General features: G+C 49.8%; 2 protein-coding genes across 2 annotated transcripts; both read left to right on the forward strand.

The window, feature by feature from the left end:
• The first annotated feature begins 1,827 nt into the window (after window positions 1-1,827).
• On the forward strand, window positions 1,828-8,192 carry HMOX1 (heme oxygenase 1). The gene is made up of 5 exons (XM_074901326.1): window positions 1,828-1,977; window positions 2,300-2,420; window positions 4,764-5,255; window positions 5,863-5,971; window positions 7,479-8,192. The coding sequence occupies exons 1-5, from the start codon at window positions 1,946-1,948 to the stop codon at window positions 7,613-7,615; spliced, it is 891 nt and encodes a 296-aa protein (XP_074757427.1). The 5' UTR covers window positions 1,828-1,945; the 3' UTR covers window positions 7,616-8,192.
• A 2,313-nt stretch (window positions 8,193-10,505) lies between these two features.
• On the forward strand, window positions 10,506-20,472 carry MCM5 (minichromosome maintenance complex component 5). Its single transcript, XM_074901327.1, has 17 exons — window positions 10,506-10,612; window positions 10,799-10,980; window positions 11,873-11,999; window positions 12,106-12,234; window positions 12,676-12,848; window positions 14,078-14,233; window positions 14,329-14,495; window positions 15,099-15,270; window positions 15,447-15,558; window positions 16,331-16,474; window positions 16,776-16,841; window positions 17,792-17,968; window positions 18,071-18,183; window positions 18,449-18,577; window positions 18,843-18,985; window positions 19,588-19,715; window positions 20,154-20,472. The coding sequence occupies exons 2-17, from the start codon at window positions 10,814-10,816 to the stop codon at window positions 20,253-20,255; spliced, it is 2,205 nt and encodes a 734-aa protein (XP_074757428.1). The 5' UTR covers window positions 10,506-10,612; window positions 10,799-10,813; the 3' UTR covers window positions 20,256-20,472.
• Window positions 20,473-26,244: the final 5,772 nt, after the last annotated feature.

Consider the following 26,244-nt stretch of genomic DNA (forward strand, 5'->3'; position numbering starts at 1 on the left):
GTCAGAGAGAAATGCTCATTTCTGGGCCATCCCTGGGGCAAAATGGCATGTTTTCAGGCGGGACTGGCCATGCAGCCCTGTGCTCCCATGGACTCAGCACCACAGCCATCTCTCAGGGGATGTTTGGGGCTTTGTCACAGTAAAGACTAAGACATCCTGATACCTTTATTTTGCCATACAGAAAAACAAGCAAGCCAGCTGCAAGTTACCTGCAATGGCATGGGGTAAGAGTAGAACATAACAGCTTTTGCTAACAGGCACTGTTGCTTTAAAAGACAAAAGCACGACAGGAAAAGTCTGGGCTGAGTCAGAGCGGAATCGCCGAGTAATACTTCCCGAGTGCTGCACCGCAGGCCAGATGTCTTCCTGAGCTGAAAAACAAGCACAGAAACATATTTCTGTTAGGACAGATTCCTAACCTACAGCACAAACCCAGCTGTGGGTACAGTGACAGGAAGACGTGAGGCACGCAGCCTGGATGGCAGCACCCATCAGCAAAGCCCCAGAGTGGACTCACTAGAGAGGACAGACAGACAGAAGATGCCACAGTCCTTCCCCCTCCTCCCCAGGCACTGCCTCCATACCCACCGCCCTGCACACCACTGCAGCACAGGGCTTCCTCACCCCCACAGCAGCAAGGGAATGGTTGCTTCAAGTGCTCTGCTCTTTGGGTTGAGCACAAAATGTGTCTTTTTGCCTAAGCACAGTTGACCGATGCATTGTCCGTCCTGGCTCGCTTTGCCTCCAGCACAGCTACAGCTGGAAGAGAAGGGCCTGCTTTATCCATTGGCTGCCTCATTGACCACTTAACCAGACAGAACAGCAGAGCAGACAGCTACTGGCAGAAGCACGTTGTCCAACTCTCTTTTCCCAAATCAGATAAATTATTTGCCTTTGAAAATCTCTGCAGACTTCCTCAGTTTCCCCCAAGTCTTATATCACATCTTTTCAGTCCACGAGCTTCCCAGCTTTCTGGGCATCTAGGAGACAGAGCACTATTCTAAATTGCCCTGCACACAGCTGTGCTAACAGTAGAGGCCAGTTGCCACACAATCAGTATTTTTATCATGCACAAGGGAGCATGGAAAGGATTTCTCTGTGCATCAATGCAGGCACACCTGTGCTGGCTCAATGCAAAGAGACAGGGTTTACTCCCCAGTGCCCAGCACTGTGCAAGGGCAGTTCCAGTGCTGGTGCATGTATGTGCCACAGCACCCAGATTACCCTGGGTGCCCATGACTGGTACCCAGCCCAGGGTCCCTGGCTGTACTCCCTGCCATGAAGGGCGTATGCTCCTAATCTGTAGTGCTGAGCTCCCCATCCCGTGGCCCACAAGTACCTCATTGTCGGAAAGACTCTCTGAAGATGTGCACAGTTGTGGGAAATAAGATGTTTATACCACAGCTGTGGGGGCTGTATTAGCTCCCCAGGCAGGGTGCAGCTGGGACACAGGCTGGGGTGTAGGGAGAGGAGGCTGCCCACCCTGACCCGGGCACTAGCGCTGTAAATCCACCCCTCCTTGCCCAATGCCACCGTCCACAGCACAATGAGCACCTCTTGCAGCACCATGGCTCTGCCTGCCATGGGCACTGTGCTGAGCAGGTTACAGAGCCAGACACTCTTGAAGAGAAGTTGCTGGACATCCTCTCATTTGTGCTTAGTTATCAAGACACATCAGGTGACTTCCTTCTGGTCCCTCAGGGCTGCAGGCAAGGCAAGGGTGACTGCCACGCTGGAAAGGGACGTGCAGTTGCGCTGCAAGAAGTTTGTGCTCCCACTGAGGTCAGCGGTTCGGCTGTTCACGTGGCCTGGCGGTATAAAGCAGGATGAGGGAGCCAGGCTGCCCAGCTCCGAGCTTCCTTGTCCTGTGCGCAGAAGGGAAGGAGAGAAGCACGAGCAACAGAAAACAACAAGGAAGGGGAGGAGTAAAACGACGTGGAGAAACATGGAAACGTCCAAGACACACAGCTCTGAGAGGTGAGAGCGGGACGGGAATGAGAGGGAAGCTTTTTGCCAGAAGAGTGTTGTGTTTCTCTCCCTGCTTTCAAGCATGCTGTTCGTTTCTGCTCTGCAGGGAACGGCATGCTCCTGCTTTCAACTCTAGATGGAATCTGGCCGTCTTTCTTGCTCAGGACAGTGTTGGGGTGCTGGTGCTCCCCGGTTCCCACCCATGGCTCTCAAGAATGCTTTGCCCCTTTTCCTGCCATCCCAGGCTCCCCTTTTTTTTCCTAGAGAGCTAAGATCTATTTTGCCAGAGGAGAGCGACAGCACTGACATCTGTTCTGCTGCTCTTTCCCAGCATGTCCAGGGACCTGTCAGAACTGATGAAGGAAGCTACGAAGGAGGTGCATGAGCAAGCAGAGAACACACCATTCATGATGAATTTCCAGAAGGGGCAGGTGTCACTCCACGAATTTAAGGTACTTTGTTAGCAGCATTGCTTGAGGATGGGATTTCCTCGCCAGGAAATACACTGTTAGATCAGACAGGCTGTGTGGGGACTAAAGGAGGCAGGATGGGGATGGCACATGGAAGGAGGTTATTTGCATTACAGCTGTCTGGTATCAGTATCTCCTTTGCAAAACATGCTCTTCATCACACTCCAGCACCCTAAGAGCTTACCAGCTCCTCTTGCAGGTGGGGCAGGACTCTGCATATCAGGATGGGCAGCCAAACTGACACAGGATAAAAAGACAAAGAAGTTGATGAGATTAATGCAATTGCTTTCCTTTTTTTTTTCCATAAATGCCTGTATGTTAATTACTGGCAGTGATAGTTAATGGACGTACAACTATGTGCAGATACCTGAGTGTCTGAAATGTCAAAAAGAGGGAGAATACTAAATTTACAACACTCATAGCAGCTATAGCTAGAAATAATGATGGAATACTGAGGATATAGGATCACCTCTGGCACTGAACTTTGCAGTGTTTCAGTTGTCACTTGGGTTATACCAGAGCTGAGATTGTGAACAATAATAACTAAAAGGCAGACTGAATTTGAGCAAGCCATGTCAGCTGCTAACAGGTAGGAGCTTGTTTCTTTTCTTAAGAGAAACATATGCAGATACTAGTCTGCACCTAACCTGGCTACATAAGTGATTCCTGGGATCTGAGCCACATAACAAAGGCATGAGCAAAACCAAAGCACACACCTGGGCCAGTAAAATTCCTGGGAGGCTATAGGATGTGACACATGGTCTTGCAAATAACAGCTAGTGATTCAACCTGTGGTTTAATTATTTTGTTGTTGAATTGCTCCTTGGCAAATAAATACACAAGAGTAGGAAAAAGACTACTTATTTCTGACAGGTTGCATTCAGGGTACTTAGTCAAGCATAAATTTAGTCTCAGGTGCTGAGAAGTGGGGTATTGATTAGGCAGTCAACTTTAAGACAGGCTGGCAATAACATAGAAAGCCAGGCCTTCAGGAATACAGCTCAGTTTCTTAGAAGATATTTGCATACTGTCAGGGGGAGTGAGATGTGATGTGGGTTTTAAGAAGTAATGACAGTTTTCAGAAGTCATGTTTCCCATTAAACCTGCCTCTGAAAACAACCAGTCAAGTTATATTTTCTTAGGTTGTTAGGCAATGTTCCCATATGATGTTTCTTTTCCAGTAAGCTCGATAACAGGTTGTTGTTTTAAAACCTCTATTTTTGTTTAATCTCTTGGCAAACCTATATATCTGCTTTGACACGTGACTCCAGAATCTGTTTCCACATCCAAGCCACTGCCTGTGTGCTTATCAAAGTCCTATTTGCTGGCACAGTGAGGAAAAGTTGAAACAGTAGTTCTTTTACTGCCAAACTGATTGCTTTGTGGGAGAGTAAACTGCTTTCTCTTCTGTCATCAGCATAATCCCCCCTCCTCAAACCTGACTCACCTGTACTGCAATACCTTCACGTTTTACCCTTTGCTGTTGGTAAGGGATTCCAGTGAAAGGAAGGGGTGGTGTAGGTGTAAATATGAATACAGCCTCTGAAAACAGAATGCCTGCAGAGGAAAGAACATAGCTAGATTGTCTTACACCACGTGGAAAAGTTGGCAGATAGAAGAAAGTATCATGTAAGCTGGGAAAAACAATAACAATGGTTTCAAAATAGAGGAGAACACACAGCCTCACAGCGTTCCTTCACAAAGGCATCTTTCAGAGGCAGCCCCCTTTATCTTGTCTCCTTGGGGCAACCAAGGAGGCAACTCCACTTGCAAGTCTGAGTGAGGAGAGCGGTGCTGCCTTAGTTGCCAGGATGGTGGGATGCCAACAGGATGAATATCATGAAAAATAAACAGGGTGTGTCATTCTCTCACAAGGCCCCACAAAGGCAAATCACATCGTGAAGCATTCAGATTTGAACCATGCACCAGAAAATAAAACTTTGGGAATACCCTCTTTGTTGACTGAAGGAATGAGGAGAATAGACCAGGCATGACTCAATAGGGCTCCATTTTCCATTACATCAAACTGCAAGACCTTTAACTTGAAGGTGATTGCAACAGCTTTTAAGGGCAGGTAAGACCAATGGCTGCTGGAAAGGGCTTAGGTCTTACCTGATGCTGCCTCAAGCACAAGGGGAAGGGCTAAACAGTGTCTCACTGCACCCTGAAACTCTGTTTTCTGTATGGGAAAGCTGTAACATCACAGATGTGCATGACTCCTACTGGGTGTGCCCATGAGTAACTTTTCCTGATAGCAGGATTTCTCCCCAAAACCTGAAGAACAGACAGATGCACCTGTAGCTCATCCTCTTCCTTCTCTTTCAGCTGGTTGCCACATCCTTGTACTTCATCTACTCTGCTCTGGAGGAGGAGAGTGAACGTAACAAGGACAACCCAGTTTATGCCCCTGTGTACTTTCCAGCGGAGCTGCACCGAAAAGCTGCCCTGGAGCAAGACTTGGAGTACTTCTATGGCAGGAACTGGAAGGAAGAGATCACATGTCCTGAGGCTACTCAAAAATATGTTGAGAGGCTCCACTACGTAGGCAAGAGCCACCCAGAGCTCCTGGTGGCCCATGCCTACACACGATATTTGGGAGACCTGTCTGGAGGGCAGGTGCTGAAGAAAATTGCCCAAAAAGCCCTCCAGCTGCCCAGCACTGGAGAAGGGGTGGCTTTCTTCACCTTTGATGGAGTCTCCAATGCCACCAGATTTAAGCAGCTTTATCGCTCCCGCATGAATGCCCTTGAGATGGATCTTGCCACTAAGAAAAGAGTCTTGGAGGAGGCCAAGAAAGCATTCCTGCTAAATATACAGGTGAGTAACCGCCAGCCAGCCCTTCTGCCCACACCCTCTCTGAAACCAGATAATAGCTATACAGGAAATGCAAAGCTGGTATTTCTACTGTGGAGGCTATGGGAAGTTGTGGATTAGGACAAGCTAGTAGCTAGTCAGAGTTAGGTGGCTACACTTGTCCAACCTGGAAGCCTATTTAAAGGTTGGTCTTTGAAAAGCTCTTCTCCCTCCTGTAGGGTTTAAATTCCAGTCTCTTCCATGTACCAGTATTCAGATATGAATGAGAACTTATATCAGGAGTGAGGATCACCACCTATCTGTCTATAGTACAGCTCCACAGGTCCTCTGTGGATGCTGACTAGATGCATGAGTACCTTGCTTTCCTTCCCATCAGAAGATGGGTGATAGCCTCCTCCTGAGCTGGAAGCTTCAGGGAGAAGCTGAAAAGTGAACAAGGAGTTTGAAAGACATGCTTTTGACCCCACAGGCAAATTATGTTCTGTGCAAAATGTGCCAGGAGACTTGAACTGAATGCTTGTGTCTTCCTCTAATTGTTAACACGCCTGGGGCAGGGGGCCCAGTGAAAGAAGAGGAGGCCACATAATAAGACAGTGTTCCCTCTTCTCAGGTGTTTGAAGCGCTGCAGGAGTTGGTGTCTAAGGGCCAGGAGAATGGTCATCCTGTGCAGCTGAAAGCAGAGCTTCGCACAAGAAACATTAATAAATCATATGAGCATGGTAAGATACTTCTAATGGCAGGTGTTTAACACTGTCCCTTGTGGGTTTGTTCTTCTCCCTTCCTCTGTTCTTGTTTGTAAAAGCCACTGAGAAATGAGCATGAGGTGCTTGCCCTGTCTCTTCTCCAGCCATCATCAGGCAGTGCAAGGAGAGGCACTGGTGCGTGCAAAGTTTCCTCCAGACATGAAAGAGCAAGGATGACACATGTGGGCTCTCCAGAAATAGTGTCAATGAGGGAGCTTTATAAGAAGAGACTCTCCTCTCCTCCTCTTAGGTTTTAACAAGTGTAAGTTTCATTTGCCACGTGAGTTTTGACCACAGGGAAAACTGGCCTTTAGTTCACAGAAGCAAAGGCCACAATTTTGGGCCCAGCAGATCAGCTGTGTTGCTGTGATGCTGACAGAAGGTTCTTGCAGACACACAGCCCTATCCAATGGCCTGTCCTTTCAGACTAAATCTCCCTCTGGTCATTTTCCTGCCTTCCAGAAATATTTACTGAAAACTCTCCCAAAAGTGTGCTGGGTTTATAGTGAGCACTGTTCTGGATGGTGAAATGTAACCAGCTGGTAAGTGGGGCTGCCCATCAGTTTTGTAAAACTGAAGAAACTCTATTACTGGCCAGCACCAATCCTGAACTAGGCAAAGCCCAAGCTGCAGCTGCAAACAGAGCAATCCCTTTTCAGAGTCGAGTTTGTGACTGAGTGAGGAGCAGGCTCAGATGTTTACAGAGGAGAGTGGTTTCCTTGATAATGTGTGATTCAAATGAAAAGCCCTTATGACCTCCTATTCTGAAACTAAAAGGGAGATTTTTCAGTGCATACTGAAAAACCACAGTTTTCCCATGGCAAAGAATGAAAAATAAACCTTGTCTTGCACATATCTAGACAATGAAGCTTAAAGCAACTTCTCTGCGAAGGCCGTAAAAGTTCTCTGTGAAACTTTGCTGTGCCTTTCCCAACACATTGATGAATGTAGGTTTTTCAGAAAAGTTTGGTGCTGGATGAGGAATCCCATCCTGAAGTTGTACTGGGAAATTTATTTGTTTGGAGTGCTGAAGACTACCTGTTTAAGGTCATTAGATGCCTAACCAGTTGAATCAATGAGAAGGAGGAGACCTTTTAAAATTCTGGCTTAAGTATTTGGCTGTCTCCTGCACACATCAGGGGTCTGATGAAGCTGGGCACTGCATTTCTAAGTCTGTAAGGAGACAAGGTTAGGGGCTGGTACTCACCTACAGGCAGAGGGGTTGTGAGCCTTTGTGATACCCAGGTCAAGTCTGCTGCTTCCCTTCTTCACCTACCCCAGTAGAGCAGAACGAGCTGCTGCTGTTACCCCCAGCCCAATTGGGCTCTGGGCTTCCTCCTCCCCTTGACAACTTCAGCAGGGTCTGCTGCGACACTGGGAAGAGCAAGAACACAATAGCAGCAGCTTCTTGCCTCAACCTCCTCTCACTGATCTCTTTTTTTTTTTTTTTTTTTTTTTTTTTTTCTCTCTCTATTCGATCTAGGCCCAGCACCTGGGAAAAAAAGCGAGAGGATAAACAGGAGACACACAGACATGATGCCTATCACTCCCCTGGTGCGGTGGATCCTGGCGCTCAGCTTCCTAGCCATGACAGTTGCTGTGGGCCTATTTGTCATGTGAAGGAGCTGGACCTTCACCTTCTCTTTGTGCCTTCCCTCACCCTGAACTAATCCACCTTCCCCATTCCTTGTGAGAGAAACTCCCTCCGACTGGTACTGTGATCTTGGCTCTGCCACTAACATTAGGAGACTTTTCTCCCCAGAAATCAATGCTGTAAGGGAGTTCAGGCAAAGTCTCTCCTGTGCTTGGTGTGAGCTCTTCTCAGAGATTAACTTTATCACCAGAAACTAAGGGTAGAAAAGGCTAAAAACACTGCCCAAGAATTGTCGTTGCTTTACAGAGTGCCTGCCAAAATCCTGCGGGATCAGAAATGCAGCTTTCCTCAGAAATATGAAGCTCCCCGGAGCTCCGTTTGCTCAAATGTTTTTTATACTGCTAGATAATACTGTGATCACATTCTCTGTGGAGTCACACAGCTCCTGTGGGTTATAGACTGTTTTATATGACACTAGTAGGTCTTTGTTAATTCTTTTTCCAATCATTTTTGTTTTTTAAAAAGCAGATGGTTGTTGAAGATAGTGTCATTCTCTTGTATGGTTATATAATTTATACACATAATAAACTTCAATGTACAGTCTTCAGGCCTGGTGTTTCCTATTATTAAAGCCTTACCTGGGGAGAAAGGAGGTGTCTGTCTTCCTCTCAGTTTTATGTCTTTTGGAGCTGCTGCCTCCACAGACATGACAATAGACAAAAGTGGGAGCTATCATCAGAGCCAAACTCTGTTCCCACTCAGTGCTAACAATAACTTGTTACAAGCTGGGGCAGGTTTCTTCAGCTCCTACACGCTGGTCTCTATTTCTAGAAATGGCACAAAATTCTGTGAGTGTACAAAGTATTTTTAAGGGGTGGAAGCCATACATAAAAGCTCATTGCTATTCTAATAAAAGCAAAAGGTGACAGCACCCTTACCTGGTCAAAACCAGGGCAGCTTTCCCTTACCACTACCAGCTAAGGGCTCCAGTACCAGCCTGCCTTTGTGAGATCTTCAGCGTGAATCAGAAAAGCAAGTATGTTTTCACCACCCAAAAATTAAATACACACTGAGTTTTGATCCTACAAGGCAGCTAAATGAGAAACATCAAGTATGCAACTACATATGCAACTCACCTAAGCAACAAACCAACTCAGCCTACTCCCAGGACTGGGACACACACATGGCATTGCTAAAGATGCTCCAAACACACAGCACTGCTGGAGCAGCCCATGCACATAGCTTGCTTTCCTCCTCTTTTGCTGAGGCAGATAGGGAGGTCTGGCTTTGTGGCCAGCCACCGTTAGGGCCATAGGCCCTATGTGCTGCAGAGGGTCTTCTAACACAGCAATCACTGCAGGAGAGGCTGCAGTTTGGGTATGGCACAGCAGGTACCAACAAGGCTGTTATCTCTCACCTCAGAGTCCTTTCCTCTTTCTATCAGAAAGCCTCTGTGATCAACCTGTCTCCATGATGCTGCCTGTTCTGGCTGTGACCTTAATCCCACTTCCCTACCAACCTGTTTTAACGACCAGCACTGAACCTGCTCAAAGAGCAAGAACCAGAAGGTAGCTCCTGCTGAGAATAAGCAGTGGAAAAGAGGGGCTGTCATTATTCTTAGGGTCTTATCTACCCTATATCTCTTCCAAAATCCCCTTTACTACTTCTCTGTTTGGACCCATTTGCTAACCCCTGGTAGCAAAACCAGTTATTTTTTAAAAAAGACAGATGTTTGAAAAGCAGGGATATGAAGCTTGACAGCTACTGAAATACAAGAACTTACTCATTCAAATTTATGTGAAGTTCCATCTATTCAGTCCCTCTAACCCACCCCAACTAAATCATTATGTTCATTCAGCCATACAATAACTAAACATCCCAAACATGCAAATAAATGCCCATGAGCTCAAAAATGCACTCTACCACATTTAGTCCCTCTCCACTGCTTGAAGAGATTATAACTGTGACCTCAAAGTTGGGAAATCTGGATTCAGACTGACATCATGCCCTCTGTGCTAACAGCAGAAGCATGGTGTTTTAAGTAACTCACAGCCATTGTGCTATTGCTTACTGGGTGTGAGCCCAAGTCATCAGAGATGAAGACTGTGATCTTTATATCTGGTTTTCTCTGCAACATGAGTTGGTTTCTCCGTGATGAAATGGACTTTATTTCCCACCTGCTACAGTTATAACCTCCCTTGCAACGCACTACGCTTCCCAGCTTTGTTTACATTTAGAATGTGCACTAACACATTCCTGAAGGGCCAAAATTCTTGCCCAATGCCCTGACAGACTTCTCCCAAAATTCACTACTAGTCAGCAGAAGAGCACCGCAGAAAACACATATCCTGAAGCAGCAGCTTGTTTGCAGGCCACCAGGCTTCCTGCTCACCGTCATCCCTGTGGGGCCCCAGCCAGACCTCCCTGCCCACCACTTCCCCACAGTATGTCCCACCGCATCGCCCCGGCCCCGGCCGCTCACATCGCATAGGCCCAAACACCCCACCCAACCCCACAGACTCCAGCCGTCTCCAAGGAGGCTACACCAGCAATTTCCTTTATTCTCGGTAATTAACGCCCCCACCTCGCCGCCGACCTGTGACGGCCACATTTCCGCCCGGAACGGTTTCACCCGCGCGCACTCCCCTCCGCGCACCGCCACAATGGTCTCGCCCGACCGCCATTTCACCTCCCCCAGCTCTCCTCTCCCAGATTTCGCGCCAAACTGCGTCCGGCCGACAGGGGGCGGAGACCTCCGGCCAATCGGCGGCGGAGACGCTGCCGCGCGCTTCCTCTGGGGCCGGGGCGGGAGGGCGGCCGGGGCCCAACCCGCGGAGGGCGCGCGGCGGCCGGGCCAATCGAAGCGCGCGGAGGCGGCCGGGCCAATCGGAGCGCGCATGGGCCGGGCCAATCGGAGCGCGCATGGGCCGGGCCAATCGGAGCGCGCGGTGCTGCAGTTCGGGTTCCGCCGCGCGCCGTTTTTGCCGCGAAAAAGTCGTTGGCGGGTTCTCGCGGGCAGCGAGGTGCGGAGCGGGGCCGGGTGCGGGGCTTGGGGTGGAGGATCCCGTGGGGCACTGGGGCGGGGGAGGGCGGCGGGGGCTGCGCGGGTGCGTGGGTGCAGCGCAGCCGGGGGGGGGGGGGCAGGATCCCGTGGGGCGCTTAGTGCGGAGAAGGAGGCTGAGGCTGACCGCGCGTTCTCGCCCCTGCAGGGAGCAGCACTTGCCATGTCCGGCTTCGATGACCCCGGCATTTACTACAGCGACAGCTTTGGGGGCGATGCGTCGGTGGACGAGGGACAGATTCGGAAGTCGCAGCTGCAGAGGCGGTTCAAGGAGTTTCTGCGGCAGTACCGGGTGGGCACGGACCGGACAGGCTTCACCTTCAAATACAGGTGCTGCTGTGACCCCTTTTCTCCCTCTGTGCCTTACCCGCTCCTCTTCGCACATCCAATCTGCCGTTAACCTCCCTCCTGCTACGCATGCCCCAGATGTATAATAGCAACGTCAGCTTTTCTCTTCCCGTAGACTGTAAAGAGCTCTGTGTCGGTATAAAAATATTGTTCTCATTTAATTGCATAGAAAAACTGAGGTCTGATGTTCTCTCAAATTTTTAGGCAGCCAGCCGGCGGCAGAGGTGGCAATAGAGAGATCTGCACTGCCGAGCTTGTACCTGCTTCTGAAATTCAATGTCTGTCTTCAAGTTCTAGGGCTTTCTGATCTGGAGTTTTGTCTTGTATTCATTAAAATCAGTGCAGCACTGTCCGTGTGTGCCTTCTGAGACTGAAGGTCTCTTGGCCATCCTTCTGCCTATGCAGTTTGGAAGCAACTGTGAGAGAACGTGGACATGTATCTTGCAAGGGCTGGGACAATCTTTCGTCTCTGAATTTTATGCACCCTGGCCTTTTTAAGGAGAATGTTGCCTCCTGTGCTATTACTTCCTTTTTTAAAATCATATTTTGGGTATAATGGGTGTTACACTGTGAGAAGTTTCCTAATTGCTTATCTAGTCATGTAACTCTAGTGAACAATTAGTGCTGTACTTTACGTTGTTACTGTAAGCACTGGTGTCCCTGGTCTTACATCGCATTTAAAAGTGGGTTTGGGTGAAAGATTTGCCCAGGTCCCCCTATGTTTCTCTTGGCACTCTCTTGGTTTTCCCTGTTTGCTTTCCAAACCAAGGACTCCCTGCAGAACCTGCCTTCTCTGCTTTACGCTTGTTATAAGGTCACTATGGGTGACTGGTGCTTTCTGCTGCACCATCCTTTACTGCTTACTGTCTTCCAGGGATGAGCTTAAACGGCACTATAACTTGAGTCAGTACTGGGTGGAGGTAGAGATGGAAGACTTGGCCAGCTTTGATGAAGATCTTGCTGACTATCTGTACAAGCAACCAGCGGAGCACCTGCAGCTGGTAAGGATGGAGGAGGTTGGCAACCTGGCAACATTGTCACATCGTGAGAGCAACCTTGGGGATATACTGCAATATACCCATAATAGCCTAGTTGTTCCCTTTGTAGTTGGAAGAAGCAGCAAAAGAAGTCGCAGATGAGGTCACTCGTCCTCGCCCTTCAGGGGAGGAAACTCTCCAAGACATCCAGGTGATGTTGATATCGGATGCCAACGCAGCCAACATCCGTAGCCTGAAGGTGAGGTGAATCAGCTGCCCTGCTGAGCAGCGAGTGGCAGGGCTTGCTTATGTATGGGTGTGATTGTAGGAAAGCTTTTGGTACTTTACCACATAGTTCAGGACATGGGCCGTATGCTACTTTACAGGCAGGGGTACTCTGCAACTGAAATCTGACTGTAAAGGACTGTTATGGCTGATTTCTGCTGTGGGGACATTATTGCTATTAATGATGTTCTGCATGGAGTGTTTTGTCCTTTATTGCTTTGAAATCAGAATGGTTACATCATGTGACATTACTACTGTAGAGCGGAAGAGTGACGTTGTGCAGGCTTTTTTTGTTGTGGTACCTTAGTCCCATGACTGTGGATAGTGTAGCTAAGAATGAACTGTATTTCTTCTTTAGTTTCCTGTCCATCCTTCAGCGATGACTTTCTCACCTTCTCTTCCCTTTCCCTTTCAGTCTGACCAGATGTCCCACCTTGTGAAGATCCCTGGGATTGTAATTGCAGCAACCCCTGTGAGAGCCAAAGCCACCAGAATATCTATCCAGTGCCGCAGCTGCCGCAACATCATCAGCAACATTGCGGTGCGCCCAGGCCTGGAGGGTTATGCTCTCCCCAGGAAATGCAACATGTAAGGACTGATAGAGGGGATACATGCTGCAGGCTGGTGAGGAAAAAAAGGCTGTGTCCCCTTCTGCTCCCCTCCCATCCCATGCTTGTTGCATAGTCAGCTCCCTGTTGCACAAGGCAGAAGCATCTTCACTGCTCCCTGCCTCCTACCTTCCTGTTGCCCTTGTGCCTGTGTGCACCTGTGGCTGGCAGGTTTTAGCTCCATCCATCTGTGGTCACACTGGTCGTGATACTGCCTGACAGTGCTACAAGCAGTGCTGAGTGGCCATGTCCAGGGATTTCTTTTTATCTGTTCATTCCTGCCTCCAGCTCTACCCACAGTGCTCTGTTAAGCTGCTGTCCTAACTTCCTATCTTGTTTCCACATTTGCTCTCCCCAGGGATCAGTTTGTAGGGATGCTTTGCTACTAACCTTCAAATCCTGCTTTACAGCTCTTGATGCCCATGCAAACTGTAAGCATTAGGCTGCCACTGTGCTGCATCTCTCATGCCGACTGATCCTGGTGGGTTGTGTCTTCAAGCTCATGCCTGGCAATATTTATTTACTGTGCCTTATCTCTAATGTGGCTTGAGAGGCCTTTGGGATAGGGATCATTCTTGCATGTGGTCTGTACAGCACCTTGCATTGATCCTTGACTCACAAGTGCATCTGCACTCTTGTGTTATCCTCCCAAAAGCCTTGTGTGGAGTCAGGCATCAGTAGTGATGTACTGAGACAGCAGCAGGACATGGAGGTGCTCCTTGTGTTGGAGGGCTTGTAGCCTAGCAAGGCAGATACATCTTGAGAGACTGGGAAGTTGATGGCAGCCTTGTTACATTGCTAATTGTTTTCTCACCGGAAGCCACTTAACATTTGCTTTGTGCACAACATTATAACAAAAAAATGCCCTGCCGTGTTGCTGAGTCTATACTGTTACCTTCTGTGTAATTAATGAATTGCCGTTCTCCCCAGTTTTAGCTAGCAGGGGAGAGGGGGAAGAGGGGAGGCAGTACTCAGACATTACCCTGTCTTTGGCTTGTTAATCATGCCTGCTTTTGGCAGCTGTTGAAGACAAGATGGGTGGCCTGGTGAGCCTTGGTTCAGCGCTGTGTGACTGCCCTTCTCACCTGCTCGGTGCTGCTTGGAGGGGTGGCTGCTCTGGGCTTTGTCACTGCTATCCCCTCTACAGGGGGGCTCCCATGGGTGGCTCTTGAGTGCCAGCAGCCTTCCCTGATTGATCTCTCTGTACAGAGAACAAGCTGGCCGCCCAAAGTGCCCACTGGATCCCTATTTCATCATGCCAGATAAGTGCAAGTGTGTGGACTTCCAGGTGCTGAAGCTGCAGGAGTCTCCAGACGCTGTGCCGCATGGAGAGATGCCCCGGCACTTGCAGCTGTACTGTGACAGGTATCAGCACTGTCTCCTCACCCTGACCCTAGTGGGTGTGCTGGTGGCATCCTTTCCCCCACTACCATCCTCTGCTTTCCTCTTCCTCCTTGCAGGTACCTGTGTGACAAAGTTGTCCCAGGGAACAGAGTCACTGTCATGGGCATTTACTCCATCAAGAAATCTGCCCAGAGCAAGAACAGAAGCCGTGACAATGTGGGCATTGGCATCCGAAGTGCTTACATCCGCGTGGTGGGCATCCAGGTGGATGTGGAGGGCTCAGGTGAGGGCTGCTTTTGGTGCCTGTCTGGTCTGTGTTGGTAGCCTGCTGTTGGGAGAGACCCCTTCTGGAACAGGGTGATCCTTCAGCAAGGACTGTATGAAATCATGGTCTGGGTCCTTCTCTGCTGCTTATTTATATAGCAAGTCCAGGAGTCTAACTTGCCCTGGATGCTCTGTAGTCATGTCCTTTATGACTTTTTCTCAGTGATATCAAATGAGGAGGCTTCAGCCTGAGTCCTCCAGGGTATTTAAGTGCTCTTTTCTTATTAATCTTAGTGGAAATCTGTTAAGCCATCCCTGAGGATCTGGGCTGAAGTCGATGGTTAAAATTAAGCTATGTATTTAAGACATGGTCCTGACTGCAATTCTTTCTAATTCCTCCAGAGCTGGTTTGCCCAAGATCATTGCTTTTTCCTGCCAGCCTCTTAAGGACACAGCCTGCCTCACTGGGATAGCAAATGCCCTCTCCACCCTTCCCACCTGGTGGCACTTGGCATGATCTTCAGGAAGGGATTTTGGTGGTAGTGGGTGTTGGGGGAGTAGTGTCATTTACTTTTAAAACACTTCTGTTCACTGTTGTGTCATTTTCCTCATCCCTGTACAGGACACAGCTTTGCTGGCTCGGTGACTCCTCAAGAAGAAGAGGAACTTCGTCGTCTTGCTGCCATGCCCAACATCTATGAGACCATTGCCAAGAGCATTGCACCCTCCATCTATGGCAGCACTGACATCAAGAAGGCCATTGCTTGCCTCCTATTTGGAGGGTCTCGCAAGAGGTGGGGAAAAGTCAGCCAGGTGGAGAGTGAGTGGTAGCAGGGGTGTCATTCATGGCACAGAGCCCTCGTACAGTCTTCTGGCAGTGCTGCCAGCTGCCTGCCTCTCATCAACAATGCTTGGTTATCAAAATAAAGGCTCATCCTCTCTCCTCCCTCTCCCCACCCTGTCACTCCAGGCTCCCAGATGGGCTGACCCGCAGAGGAGACATAAATTTACTGATGCTGGGTGACCCCGGCACAGCCAAATCCCAGCTGCTGAAGTTTGTTGAGAAGTGTTCACCCATTGGGGTAGGTGGTTTGAGGTGTCTGCTTGTAGCATAGCTTATTTCTTCCTTCTGCTCCTTGCATAGCACCGAAGACCAGACTGTGGTCAGAGCAGATACCTGCCCGCGCATCCACAGCTAGACTGGCTGGTAGAGATGCGAACTGCCGTTTCTGGTGCTAGCCTGGAAGAGATGGGGTGTAAGACAGGAGACAAGGGAGGGAAGGGGAAGCAGGTAATGCCTTTCATTATGATATAAGCCAGACTATTTGCAGATGTCCAAAGACATGACTGGTGCTGTTGTTTATTGTTGAGACTTGATCAGCAGAGAGGCTGTCTGATCATGACAAATGAAGTTGACTGCATCTCAGACACGGACCTCTAGGCTGAGCCCAGGCATGAAATTATATTTTCAGCTGTGTTTTCTTGTAGTCTCTATTAAATTCAGCCTCTGAATGCATTCTTCCCTTGGGGGGAAAACAGCTATTGCAGCAGCCTACCAAACAATGAATCATTCCCTGTTCTGTACTTAATACTTATATTTGTGTGTCTGCAAGCCCTCTGGTGCATCACAGCTGCTTAGTCCGAGGCCTGGGACTAGGCAATAGTCCTGCTCTGTACACAGTAGGTCTGCTCTTGGCATGTGCTGAGTAGTTCTCCTGGAGGTCGTTGTGTTGCCTCCAGCAGCTCTGGATTTTGTGGTGTCAGGGTGTGCTTTGTCCTCCTGCTGAAGTGGTGGGCTCCTGGGTCCCGCTGTAGCTGACATGCTGTTCCCTTCCTTGTCCCACATGCTGCTAGGTGTACACCTCGGGGAAAGGCAGCAGTGCTGCTGGCTTGACGGCCTCAGTGATTCGCGACCCTTCCTCCAGGAGTTTCTTCATGGAGGGAGGAGCCATGGTGCTGGCAGATGGAGGAGTGGTGTGCATCGATGAGTTTGACAAGGTACCTGTAGGGCTGCCTGCATAGGAGCAAGGAGGAGAGCCCTTGGGCTGCCAGCTTCTCCTGGGAGAGCCCAGAGGTACAGGAGAAAGGGCAACTCTCCTGAGGTTGCCTCACTTTCTTTAAGGGAAGGTTGGGGGATGGGGCTGCAGGGAAATTCTGGTTATGTCCTACCCTCTAGGGCAGAGGTCCTTAGAGTTTTACCTCAGGGATCAGCATCAGTGGGTGTGTAGGTGGGGTCTGTCAGTGGCTGATGATGACTTTTTTTTCTCCTTGCCTCATTTCTTCCACCTCTGGTGAGAAGATGCGGGAGGATGACCGCGTGGCCATTCACGAGGCCATGGAGCAGCAGACCATCTCCATTGCTAAGGTGAGGTGTGGGTGTAGGTGTTGCCCCAGGGTGGGAGCCTGGCTTCCCGCTGGGTTTCTGAGAGACCAGTGACCAGTGGCCATGCATCTTTTGCCACAAGTGTCCATTTTGGAGTCTAGGCAGTGGGTTTGATGGTTACTGGTTTCTTAGATCTGAGTGGTCAGCCCTGCCTGTAGGCTTTGGGTTGTCTTCTCTCAGGCAGCCTGATCCTGAGTCTCAGCAGGACTGAAACAAGCTCCCTCTGCTCTGTCTGACCTCTGGTCCTCTAGATTTAGTAGTTTTGCTGATGTCCCTGTGTCACAGCCTGATGTCACTTCTGGTTTTTTCCTTCCCACTGCTTTCCACCCCCTCATAAGATCTACAGAAACTGCCTGACATCCTGGTGTAAGGTCTTCTCTTAAATCAGAGTTTCTCTTCATTTCTACTGCTCAGTGGGTTTTTTTGTAGCTCCTCTGCTCCTTCCTGGTCACTCTGGCTCACCCCTTAGCTGTTCAGAGAGCACCCTGGTTACAGCACCCACCATGGTTTTTCCTTGCTGGTCGCTCTTGCCCTGCTACCTGCAAACCTGTGCTTTGCCTCTGAGGCTGCCATGGGTGACTCAGCCCTTGCCACGCAGTTTCTGGCTCAACTCACAAACTTGGGGTGGGATCTTGTGTGTCTTTGACATGACATTTTAAATGAAGCCACTCAGTGCTCAAGTCTCAGCTGAAGTCTCCTCCTTCAGAAGGACATGTGGGTCCAGCCTCATGTAGCTCCTGTGCTGACCCTTCTGCAATGTGGAACCATTACAGAGCAATTGAGTGCTACTTAAGGAGTTTTATTTAAATGCAAGTGATTGATAACAAGTCCTGCAAACAGCTTTGGACCTTTCACTACAAGTTAATAGCCACCTAGCCCTGCTGTGACATGGAAGTGGTCTTGACCCCGTCCATTTCTCCTTCCACCCACAGGCAGGAATCACAACCACACTCAACTCCCGTTGCTCAGTGCTAGCAGCTGCCAACTCTGTCTTCGGGCGCTGGGATGAAACCAAGGGCGAGGAGAACATTGATTTTATGCCAACCATTCTGTCCCGATTCGACATGATCTTCATCGTCAAGGATGAGCACAACGAGGAGCGAGACATGGTGGGTCAGGGCATGTGGGTGTAGCTGGGACTCATGGTGCTCCTTTTTCAGGAGGGGTTGGCAGGGGGGTTTCTGCTGCCTGACTGCCTGCTGCTTTCCTAGACGCTGGCTAAGCATGTGATGTCCTTACACGTGAGTGCCTTGACGCAGACCCAGGCTGTGGAGGGTGAGATTGAGCTGAACAAGCTGAAGAAGTTCATCTCCTTCTGTCGGACGTGAGTGAAAGGCATGGCTTTTTGGCAGTGCCCAGGCTGGTGGGAGTGGGAGATGGTGGTGTTAAGTGAGCTGCACAGCTGATATTTGCAAGTACTCTATCCAGGTGACCTTTTTTTAACTCCTACCTTGAAAAAAAAAAGGAAGCGAGAACATCTTTCAAGGGTGCCAGAGCATGGCCCAAGAAAGTGAAAGGTTCCCAGAGACCCCCCTGCCCAGGGGACCCTCCCTGGCAGCACTGGCTTCAGCTCCTGTCCCCCTTTGCAGGAAGTGTGGCCCTCGGCTGTCAGCAGCGGCAGCAGAGAAGCTGAAGAACCGCTACATCCTGATGCGGAGTGGCACTCGGCAGCATGAGCAGGAGAGTGACCGCCGCTCCAGCATCCCCATCACCATCCGGTGAGCAACCCTACCCTCCTCACCCCACTGAAACCCTCGAGCTTGAGGTTGCATCCCTGGGAGTCATCTGGGGTAGCCCAGGAAGGGGGTTAGAGGGGTGCTGGGGTTTGAGAGAGCCCTCTGTGAACAGAGCAACACTGGAGGTGCCATGGGGTGGGGCAGGAGGTGCTTGGAGTGGGGTAGGTGGGGGTATTGGGGGTTAGGAGTAAAGAAAAGACCCATTGGAGCCACCATAGAAAGCAGGAAACATCTCTGTTGGCCGCAGGCAGCTGGAGGCCATTGTGCGCATTGCTGAGTCCCTGGGGAAGATGAAACTTCAGCCCTTTGCCACCGAGGCAGATGTTGAGGAGGCCTTGCGGCTCTTCCAGGTGTCCACGCTTGATGCAGCCATGTCGGGCAGTCTGTCAGGTGAGGGGGAGACACTCTGTGCAGGGGGCAGGAGGGACATGCTGGGCCTGGCTGCTCAGCACAAAGAGAGACAAGTTCCCCTCCCAGGACCAGGCTGGCAGGGGCAGGGGGTGCCACCACATACCCCCCTGGGCAGGTGCTGGACTTGCTTTCTGACCAAAGGCAAAGCTGTGCCAGTGGCAGCAAGAGGCTGTTGAAGCCATGGGGCTGTGGCTCATGGGGAGATAAATGACAAATGACACCAAGGGTCTCCACCCATGCGGGGCAAGGGATTGATGGTCTGGCCCCTTGTGGTCCCAAGGGCAGAGTCTAGTGCTGGAGGTGTTTTCCCAACCTGTTTGTCCTGTGACCTCTTCCTTGTGGGGGTGGAGACAATGTTTCCTTGGGAAGCAGTGCAGCACAAAGGGTTTCAAAGGAAGCTGCAGCAGTCAGGTCCATGTTCAGCTGCATCTTCGAAGCTCCACAACCTTTGGTGGATTTGGTCATGGGTTCCTCAAACTCTGAGACATGCAGGTGTGATGGGAGACACAGGAGATGGTCACTCTGGCTTTGAGAGTGACATCTGGCCAAGTACAGAGAGCTCAGGCAGTCTCTCCCTCCAGGGGCAGAAGGCTTCACGACACAGGAGGACCAGGAGATGCTGTCCCGCATTGAGAAGCAGCTTAAGCGCCGCTTTGCCATTGGCTCTCAGGTTTCGGAGCACAGTATCGTCCAAGACTTCATGCGGCAGGTGGGCCAGGGATCCGTGGAGTGTTGGGCTGTGAAACTGGGCACCGCAGGCTGCTGATTGAGGGGTGAAACCAATTCCCTGAGAGGTGGCTGGAGAGCCTTTTCATCATATTTGTTTCTGAAATTGTTTGTAGGGAGTAGTGTGCAATGTGATTGTGGAGTTTAAGGGGACCAAGGTGGGAGCTCCTTCTGCAAAAGCACTGAGGTTTAGGACTATTTGGGTAGTTTGGGGGCCTACCCTTGAAACCAGAACCACTTGATTTGTGATACTGACTGCAGTCAGACCTGAAATAGTGAAAGGGAAAAGGAGCATCAGCACCTAGTGCCACCAGGCTCCCTCCCTCGGGAGAGGTACAGCCAGGCAGGATTGCACAGTCCTGCTGGACTCTGGTGAGCTTTTCCTTGCCAGCTTATCTCCTCCTGCTTTCCTTTTGTCTAGAAATACCCAGAACACGCCATCTACAAGGTGCTACAGCTAATGATGCGGCGAGGGGAGATCCAGCACCGCATGCAACGCAAAGTCCTCTACCGCATCAAGTGACCTCCCTGTCCCACACGCGGGAAGGGAACTGTTGCTGCCTGACACCTGTCCACATGTGGGCAGAGATCCCTGTGGGGTCAGTGCCTGCTCCTGGAAGAAGCTTTTCCTTGGGGAGCCAAACAGCCTTGAGCCTCCCTCTTGAACAACCAGGGTTTGGGGCAGTCAGGTTCCCTTTGGGGGCTCTGTCCCTGTGCCACACCAATGTTTCTTTGAATTCGAAAAGCTTTTAGTTTGTATTAAAATAAAAACTGATATTGGTAGCCCAGTTGCTTCTGACTACCTGGAGGGACAGAGGGGATATTGGTGTGTGATTTTATTTGGAAAGTCATCCCTCCTCCTTGCCCTGTGTTACCCACTGCACAGTGTCCACCATGTGGACTCGTGGCATGCATACCCACAGGCACCACCAGCAGTCCTGAAGGCAGCAACTAATTTCTTGCTCAGTGTTTGATCTACCTGTTAAGGCATAAATCCTGTTGGTACAGGCTGCCCTGTTGGCCTCAGTGATGCAGTAGGCACCTTACCCAGTCACTGTATGCAAGCTGCCATCATCTTCCCTATCTGCCAGTGACAGGAAAGAAAGGACCTGCTGTTCCCTGCTTCAGAGCTGCATTTCCCTTATCCCTCCTTCTCATCTCCCAGGGCTGCGGTAGGCAAATGCTTTACCCTGCACTGTAAAGGGCTGCATGAAAGCTGTGCTGGAGGCATTGGCGGACCCCCCTGTTTCAGTAGAGTAGAGCAGTGCCAAGTGAGGATGGGGTTCAGGGCAATGTTGAGGAGCTGCGTGCTCTCCTACCCATACTTTTACCACCTTGGTTGGGAGCTGGCATCCTTGGGGAGGGATGCCCCACTCTCCAGGAGCCTCTCCTGGGATTTCTTCCACAGGGGGCACTTGTGCAGCCACTAGCCTACCTACTTGCTTGCACTTGTTAAACTCTGCAGGTCTTTGTCATTTCTAGCAAACTACTATTGTTTCTCTTAGTGTCCTCCCAAAGACGTAAAGTGTGGGTTGGTTCCTGCCCTTGGCAGCTTGGGGCCAGCTCGGATGTGTGAGAGCACTGGTGGGGGACTCGGAAGACAGCATGGCATTGGGCGTTGCAGGCAAGTGAAGCCACTGTGGGTGCTGAAGAGGCTGCTGCTGTGTCTTTGCGTGACCTTCAGGCTGAAAAACATCCCAAGAGAGGCTTCATTAGCAAAAGAAACATTCAGGGCCAGCAGAGGGTACTAGAGCCTTGAGGATGCTAGGCTGTGGCACTGCGTGCATTGCTGCTGCCTCCTCCAAGAGGGGAAAAGAGGGGTCCTTTTGGGCTGGGGTGGTGGGGTGCAGGGTGTGCCCAGCCTGGCAGCTGTCACACAGGGGCTGGGCTCCACTGTGACCCATGGGGGCCAAACAGGATCCCTGTTTGCTTCTGTTCAGGAATTTTGAGAGGTGCATGGTTCACTCTGGACATAGTTGGAGCCGGTTATGGAGTCGGGGCTCATCTGCATGGGATGGGGCTATGGAAGCCTTGACAAGATGGGCTGCACTTTGGAGAAACAGCTCCCTGCTTTTCATCTGCCAGTTTTTCAGACTGGCTCAGCCTGTGTGGAGGGCTGGTGGGGAGAGGAGGCTGGCCCAATCCCTGCAGGGATGGGTCTCTAGAAGGCTTGCACTGGTTGACTTTATTGCCCTCTATTTCTGCAGGTGCCAGGCACCTCGTGGGTCTTTTTGGAGAAAACAACACTGGGACAAAGCCATCGCCCTTTTGTTCCTTTAAAAAAAGAGATGCTTTCTCTCCCCACACTGCTTCCTGTCTGGGGAGACAGCTGTCCTGAGCTGCTGTTCCACAGAGAAGATAGCTCCATGAAGGAGGAATAAGTGGAAGTGAGAATAACAGGGCAAGATACTCACCTGGAGACTGAAGTTCCCAAAACAGCCAGTGTCTGCTTGAAAGCATCTCACTCCCTTCACAAGCTCCCATGCCCCTGGTCAAGCCTTGATATTTTAGCATCAGATGGCCAATTAGAGCAGGGTCAACACGGCCCCGAAGCAGCAGTGTTGTATCATGGCTGTTCCCCCGCTACGTGCCGTAGCCTGTGCAATGCTGTAGTAATGGGTCCTACAGGTCTCAGCCCCTGCCACACTTCCCCAGTACCTCTGTTTTTGCTTTGGAGATACTAGTGGTACATGTCTTATCCTTCTAGAGATGCAGCAAGAGCAAAGCAAACAGGTGAGTATGGGACCTGTACCAACACTGCTGTTAATGCTGTGTCTGGAGGAGGCTGCAAGCCTCTGCTCCCAGGCTTGGAAAGAGCACCCAGTGATGGAGAAGGGCTGAGTGGGGAGCATCCTGGGAAGGGGACGGGGAAGAGGAACACAGTGCAGAGGGCTCTGTTTCCATCACTATTCTTGTTTCTTCCCTTTCCCTTCTTCTTCCCTTCCTTCATCTGAAGACCTTTTCCCAGCCTTTCCTCATGATCTTTGCTCTGTGCTGGAGCAGTAGCACATGGCTGGATTTTGGCTGCTGACTGCCAGCGGTGGTCATGTGGTGCTCATGGGTTTTAAAAGAGCCAACATCTCAAGGTACATAAAGCTATGGTGGGTGTTGGCAGGTGTGAAGGTTGCACATTCTTTAGGTTGTTTTTTGTTGTTGTTTTCATGACATGATAGGGAGCAGATTATATTTCTGTGACAGGGATCAGAATGATTGATCTCTTTGTGCTATGAAATGTGGTGATTATATGGTATGAGGTTATGTAAGTGTACATACAGCTTGAAACAACATTGTTTAGCAATTAATGTACTCAGCTCTATCCCAAGAAGCAGAGCTGGGATGTGCATAACTGGCATTCTCTTGGAACTTGAGATCATTGATTAGTAATGGTTTGTTTTGGTCATTGCACTGCAGATGGAAATTTTGGGAGGAAAAGCAGTTCTCATTTGGGTAGAGTGGTAGTGCTTGGTGGTATCTACTTGATAAGGGATTGGTGGTCCTCCTGGTGAAGATGACCAGATTTTTCCTCACATGATAGCTCCTTGATAAAGGCGTGGTTGTCTTCCTGGTGAAGGTCATCCCTGAGGTTTTGGCATGCTGAGACTTGGGACAGAGTCCCTGTCTGGCTGTCCTTAGATAACCAAAACTACTATTCTCAAATGCAAGGCCAACAAGAAGAGTAAAACCAAACCAAAACCAAGATGTAGCCAATTCACATCTGAGCAGCGCAGTGTTCCCTTACCTAGCCTACTCACCTGGCTTGGTCCCTTCTTTCCTTCAGTGCTGTGTCTCTGGCACAGGAAGCCCCTTCCCCACCCTTGGCTTGTCTCCTTGGGAAGTACAGTTGGATGAGCATACACACCCCAAACCTAGGAATGCTCAGGTGCCTTTGATTCAAAGCTTGTGCTGGTGTAGGAGCCACCCACCTCTTGCCACAATGAATTAGCTGCTGAAGAACTTGCAGATTACATGTAATTCTGCATGAGATGCTTAATCCGTGTGACTGAAGTGGAGTTTCTCACTCCAAAGACATCCAGTGCACTGGGCTCTTGCCAACCTTTTTGGTTCTCCATGGGATAGCCAGGTTGGGATTTATCTGACCAGGTGTCAGAAGCTGTGTCTGAGCAAGGTGCTCTGTGGGTCAGCACAGGGGAGTGAGCGCTTCCAGATGGCAAATTGTTCTATCCAAAATAAAAGTTTAAAAGAAAACAGAGAAGCTGTGCCCTAATTGCATTTGTTGTCTTTCTGTTGACTACAAAAGGAGGTCAGGGCAACTAGATCAATTAAGTATTTTTGCATCATAAGCATCTCAAACTGGGGAGATGTGCATGTCCTTCCTCCCTGAGTGCTGCACTGTTGTATCGGAGAAGGGCTTCAGTGAAGGCTTGCTTTGGGTGCCTAACTTTGGGGCAGCTTCACTAGTTTTGATTCTCTTTCTTCTTACATCAAGCTCATCAGAGTATCTCTATGGGAACATTAGTGGAGCTCCACTACTGTAAAATCCAGCAAAGCTGAGTCATCACATCTGCAGTGCTCACATCTCTTACATCTTCATGTAGGATGAGAGCTGTTGTAATGCAGCAACATAACCTCTGAGCATGTTGTGAATGTCACTTCCTCCATAAAATAAAACAAAACCAAACTGCAAAGTCCTGAGGGCTATTGCTCAAGGATGGGAGATAAACACTGGCAAGCTGAATATGCTGATATGGGCAATGTGAGAAATGATCTGAGCTGGTCCACCAAGCACTGACCTCAGATGAAGGAAGCTGGGGCTCCTCCCCCCTTTCTGGCACTGACTTAATGGGCCAGTTGAGCAAGTGACTTCATGTCCTTGCCTGTCCTGGTTAATAACCTTTTTGGAGCACAGACCACCTCTTACCATGATTCTGTGTAGTGTCTGGCACAACAGTAGCCCAATCTTAGTGGCAGTCTACCTGCTGATATAAATAATGTTAACATATTCTAGGGTCTCTCCAGCCCTTGCCAGGCTGAGAATAGATCTGGAGACAAAGAAATCCCTGTGCTTTGCTCTGGACAGTGCCAGAAAAGACAAACAAAAGGAGAAGTCTCTGGGAGGGAGACCATGGTGCAGCAATGCCATGCTACCATGACATCACCCTGTGGAACAGCACACGTCATGGGTCTGGGTGCCTGAATGTGGTCTGCTGGGTGGGAGTGTCTCATGCTGAGTTTCGAGTCCTTTAGGAAGTTTGATTAACAGCCTGTATCCTCTGGGCTGTTCTGGGCTAGGTTCCTTCAAAATAATTCTGGGCTAGGTTCCTTCAAAATCCTGAACCATTCATTCTCCCATGGCTGTGATGTACAAATGCTTGCTACTGCTCTTCATCCCATTTTGCCCATCCCTTTGCAACATCCTTTGCTCTTTCCTGCACACTTCTGCTCCAGGTCTCTCTCAGCAATGCCAGCCAGTCCATTTTCTCCTTCTCCTCCACCCCACTGCATACCACGTGCTTGCTCTCTCTTCTCTTCTGCATGGTCATCCCCTCCTATTCCCCTTCCTGGCCACTGCGGTCAGTCCCTGACCACCTTGTAGAGTGCCCCGCACAGGCCTCCCACTTCTCTTTTCAAGCCTGCCGGCTTCACAGGCAGGCCAGACATCAGTATATAACATGCTGGATCACTTCTCAGGGCTGTCTGTTAGGAATGGGACACCAAGGGACACGCATCAGAGAACGTCCCCTGGACCATCTGCTTCCCTTGGCCGTTCCTCTCTTCCCTGCTCTTCAGCTTTCATCCAGCCAAGATGCTCCACCTCCTCTCCCTGTTCTTGATCTTTACCTCAGTTCACCACCCCTTTTTGTTTCTAATACTTTTTTTTTTTGCTGTTCTCAGACCCCTGTGTGGACAATTTGACCAGAAAGCACACAGACCTCTGGCCAGAAAAGCCAGACAACACTGGTTTATATGCCCTTTGCACCACATGCTTTTGGCCCCTCAGAATGAAAGTAAGTAGGAGCATTATTCTGCCTCCTTTGATCAAAGAACCCATAAAATGCTTGCTGAGCAGAAGGCAGATCTATCTAGAGCTGGCCACATGCTGCATGCTCATCAGCATCCAACACCTCTGCAGTATAAATAGACATCTATAAATAGATACATAGGCATCTTTCCTTTCTGGAAATCCTGTATTTGAAGGGATCTGTCAGGTCTCAACCCCCGCCTGGTACTTTGTGGACTCTGTCACAGGTGATCATAAAGACGAACTTCAGTATATCGTTAGGACTCTGGAGTTAAACACAGTGCTCAAGATATTTGTAAAGTTTTTAGAGTGACAGTTGACACATCATCTAGCATATAGGTAATATCACCGTCCTAGACCCTCACACCAGAATAAGGTGCACATTCAACATTATCAGTTATTTTCTATTTTGTAATGAGGAGATGTTTGGTGGTCTGACCAGGAGTGCTGAGACTGTCACCAGTCTAGAAGGTTTGCCATCTGTGTGGGTCCAGCAGGTGAAGTGTGAGGGCCTGTGTGGGGGAGAACCAAA

This window comes from Athene noctua, chromosome 3, assembly GCF_965140245.1.
Source record: "Athene noctua chromosome 3, bAthNoc1.hap1.1, whole genome shotgun sequence".
In the NCBI taxonomy this organism is placed as follows: Eukaryota; Metazoa; Chordata; class Aves; order Strigiformes; family Strigidae; genus Athene; species Athene noctua.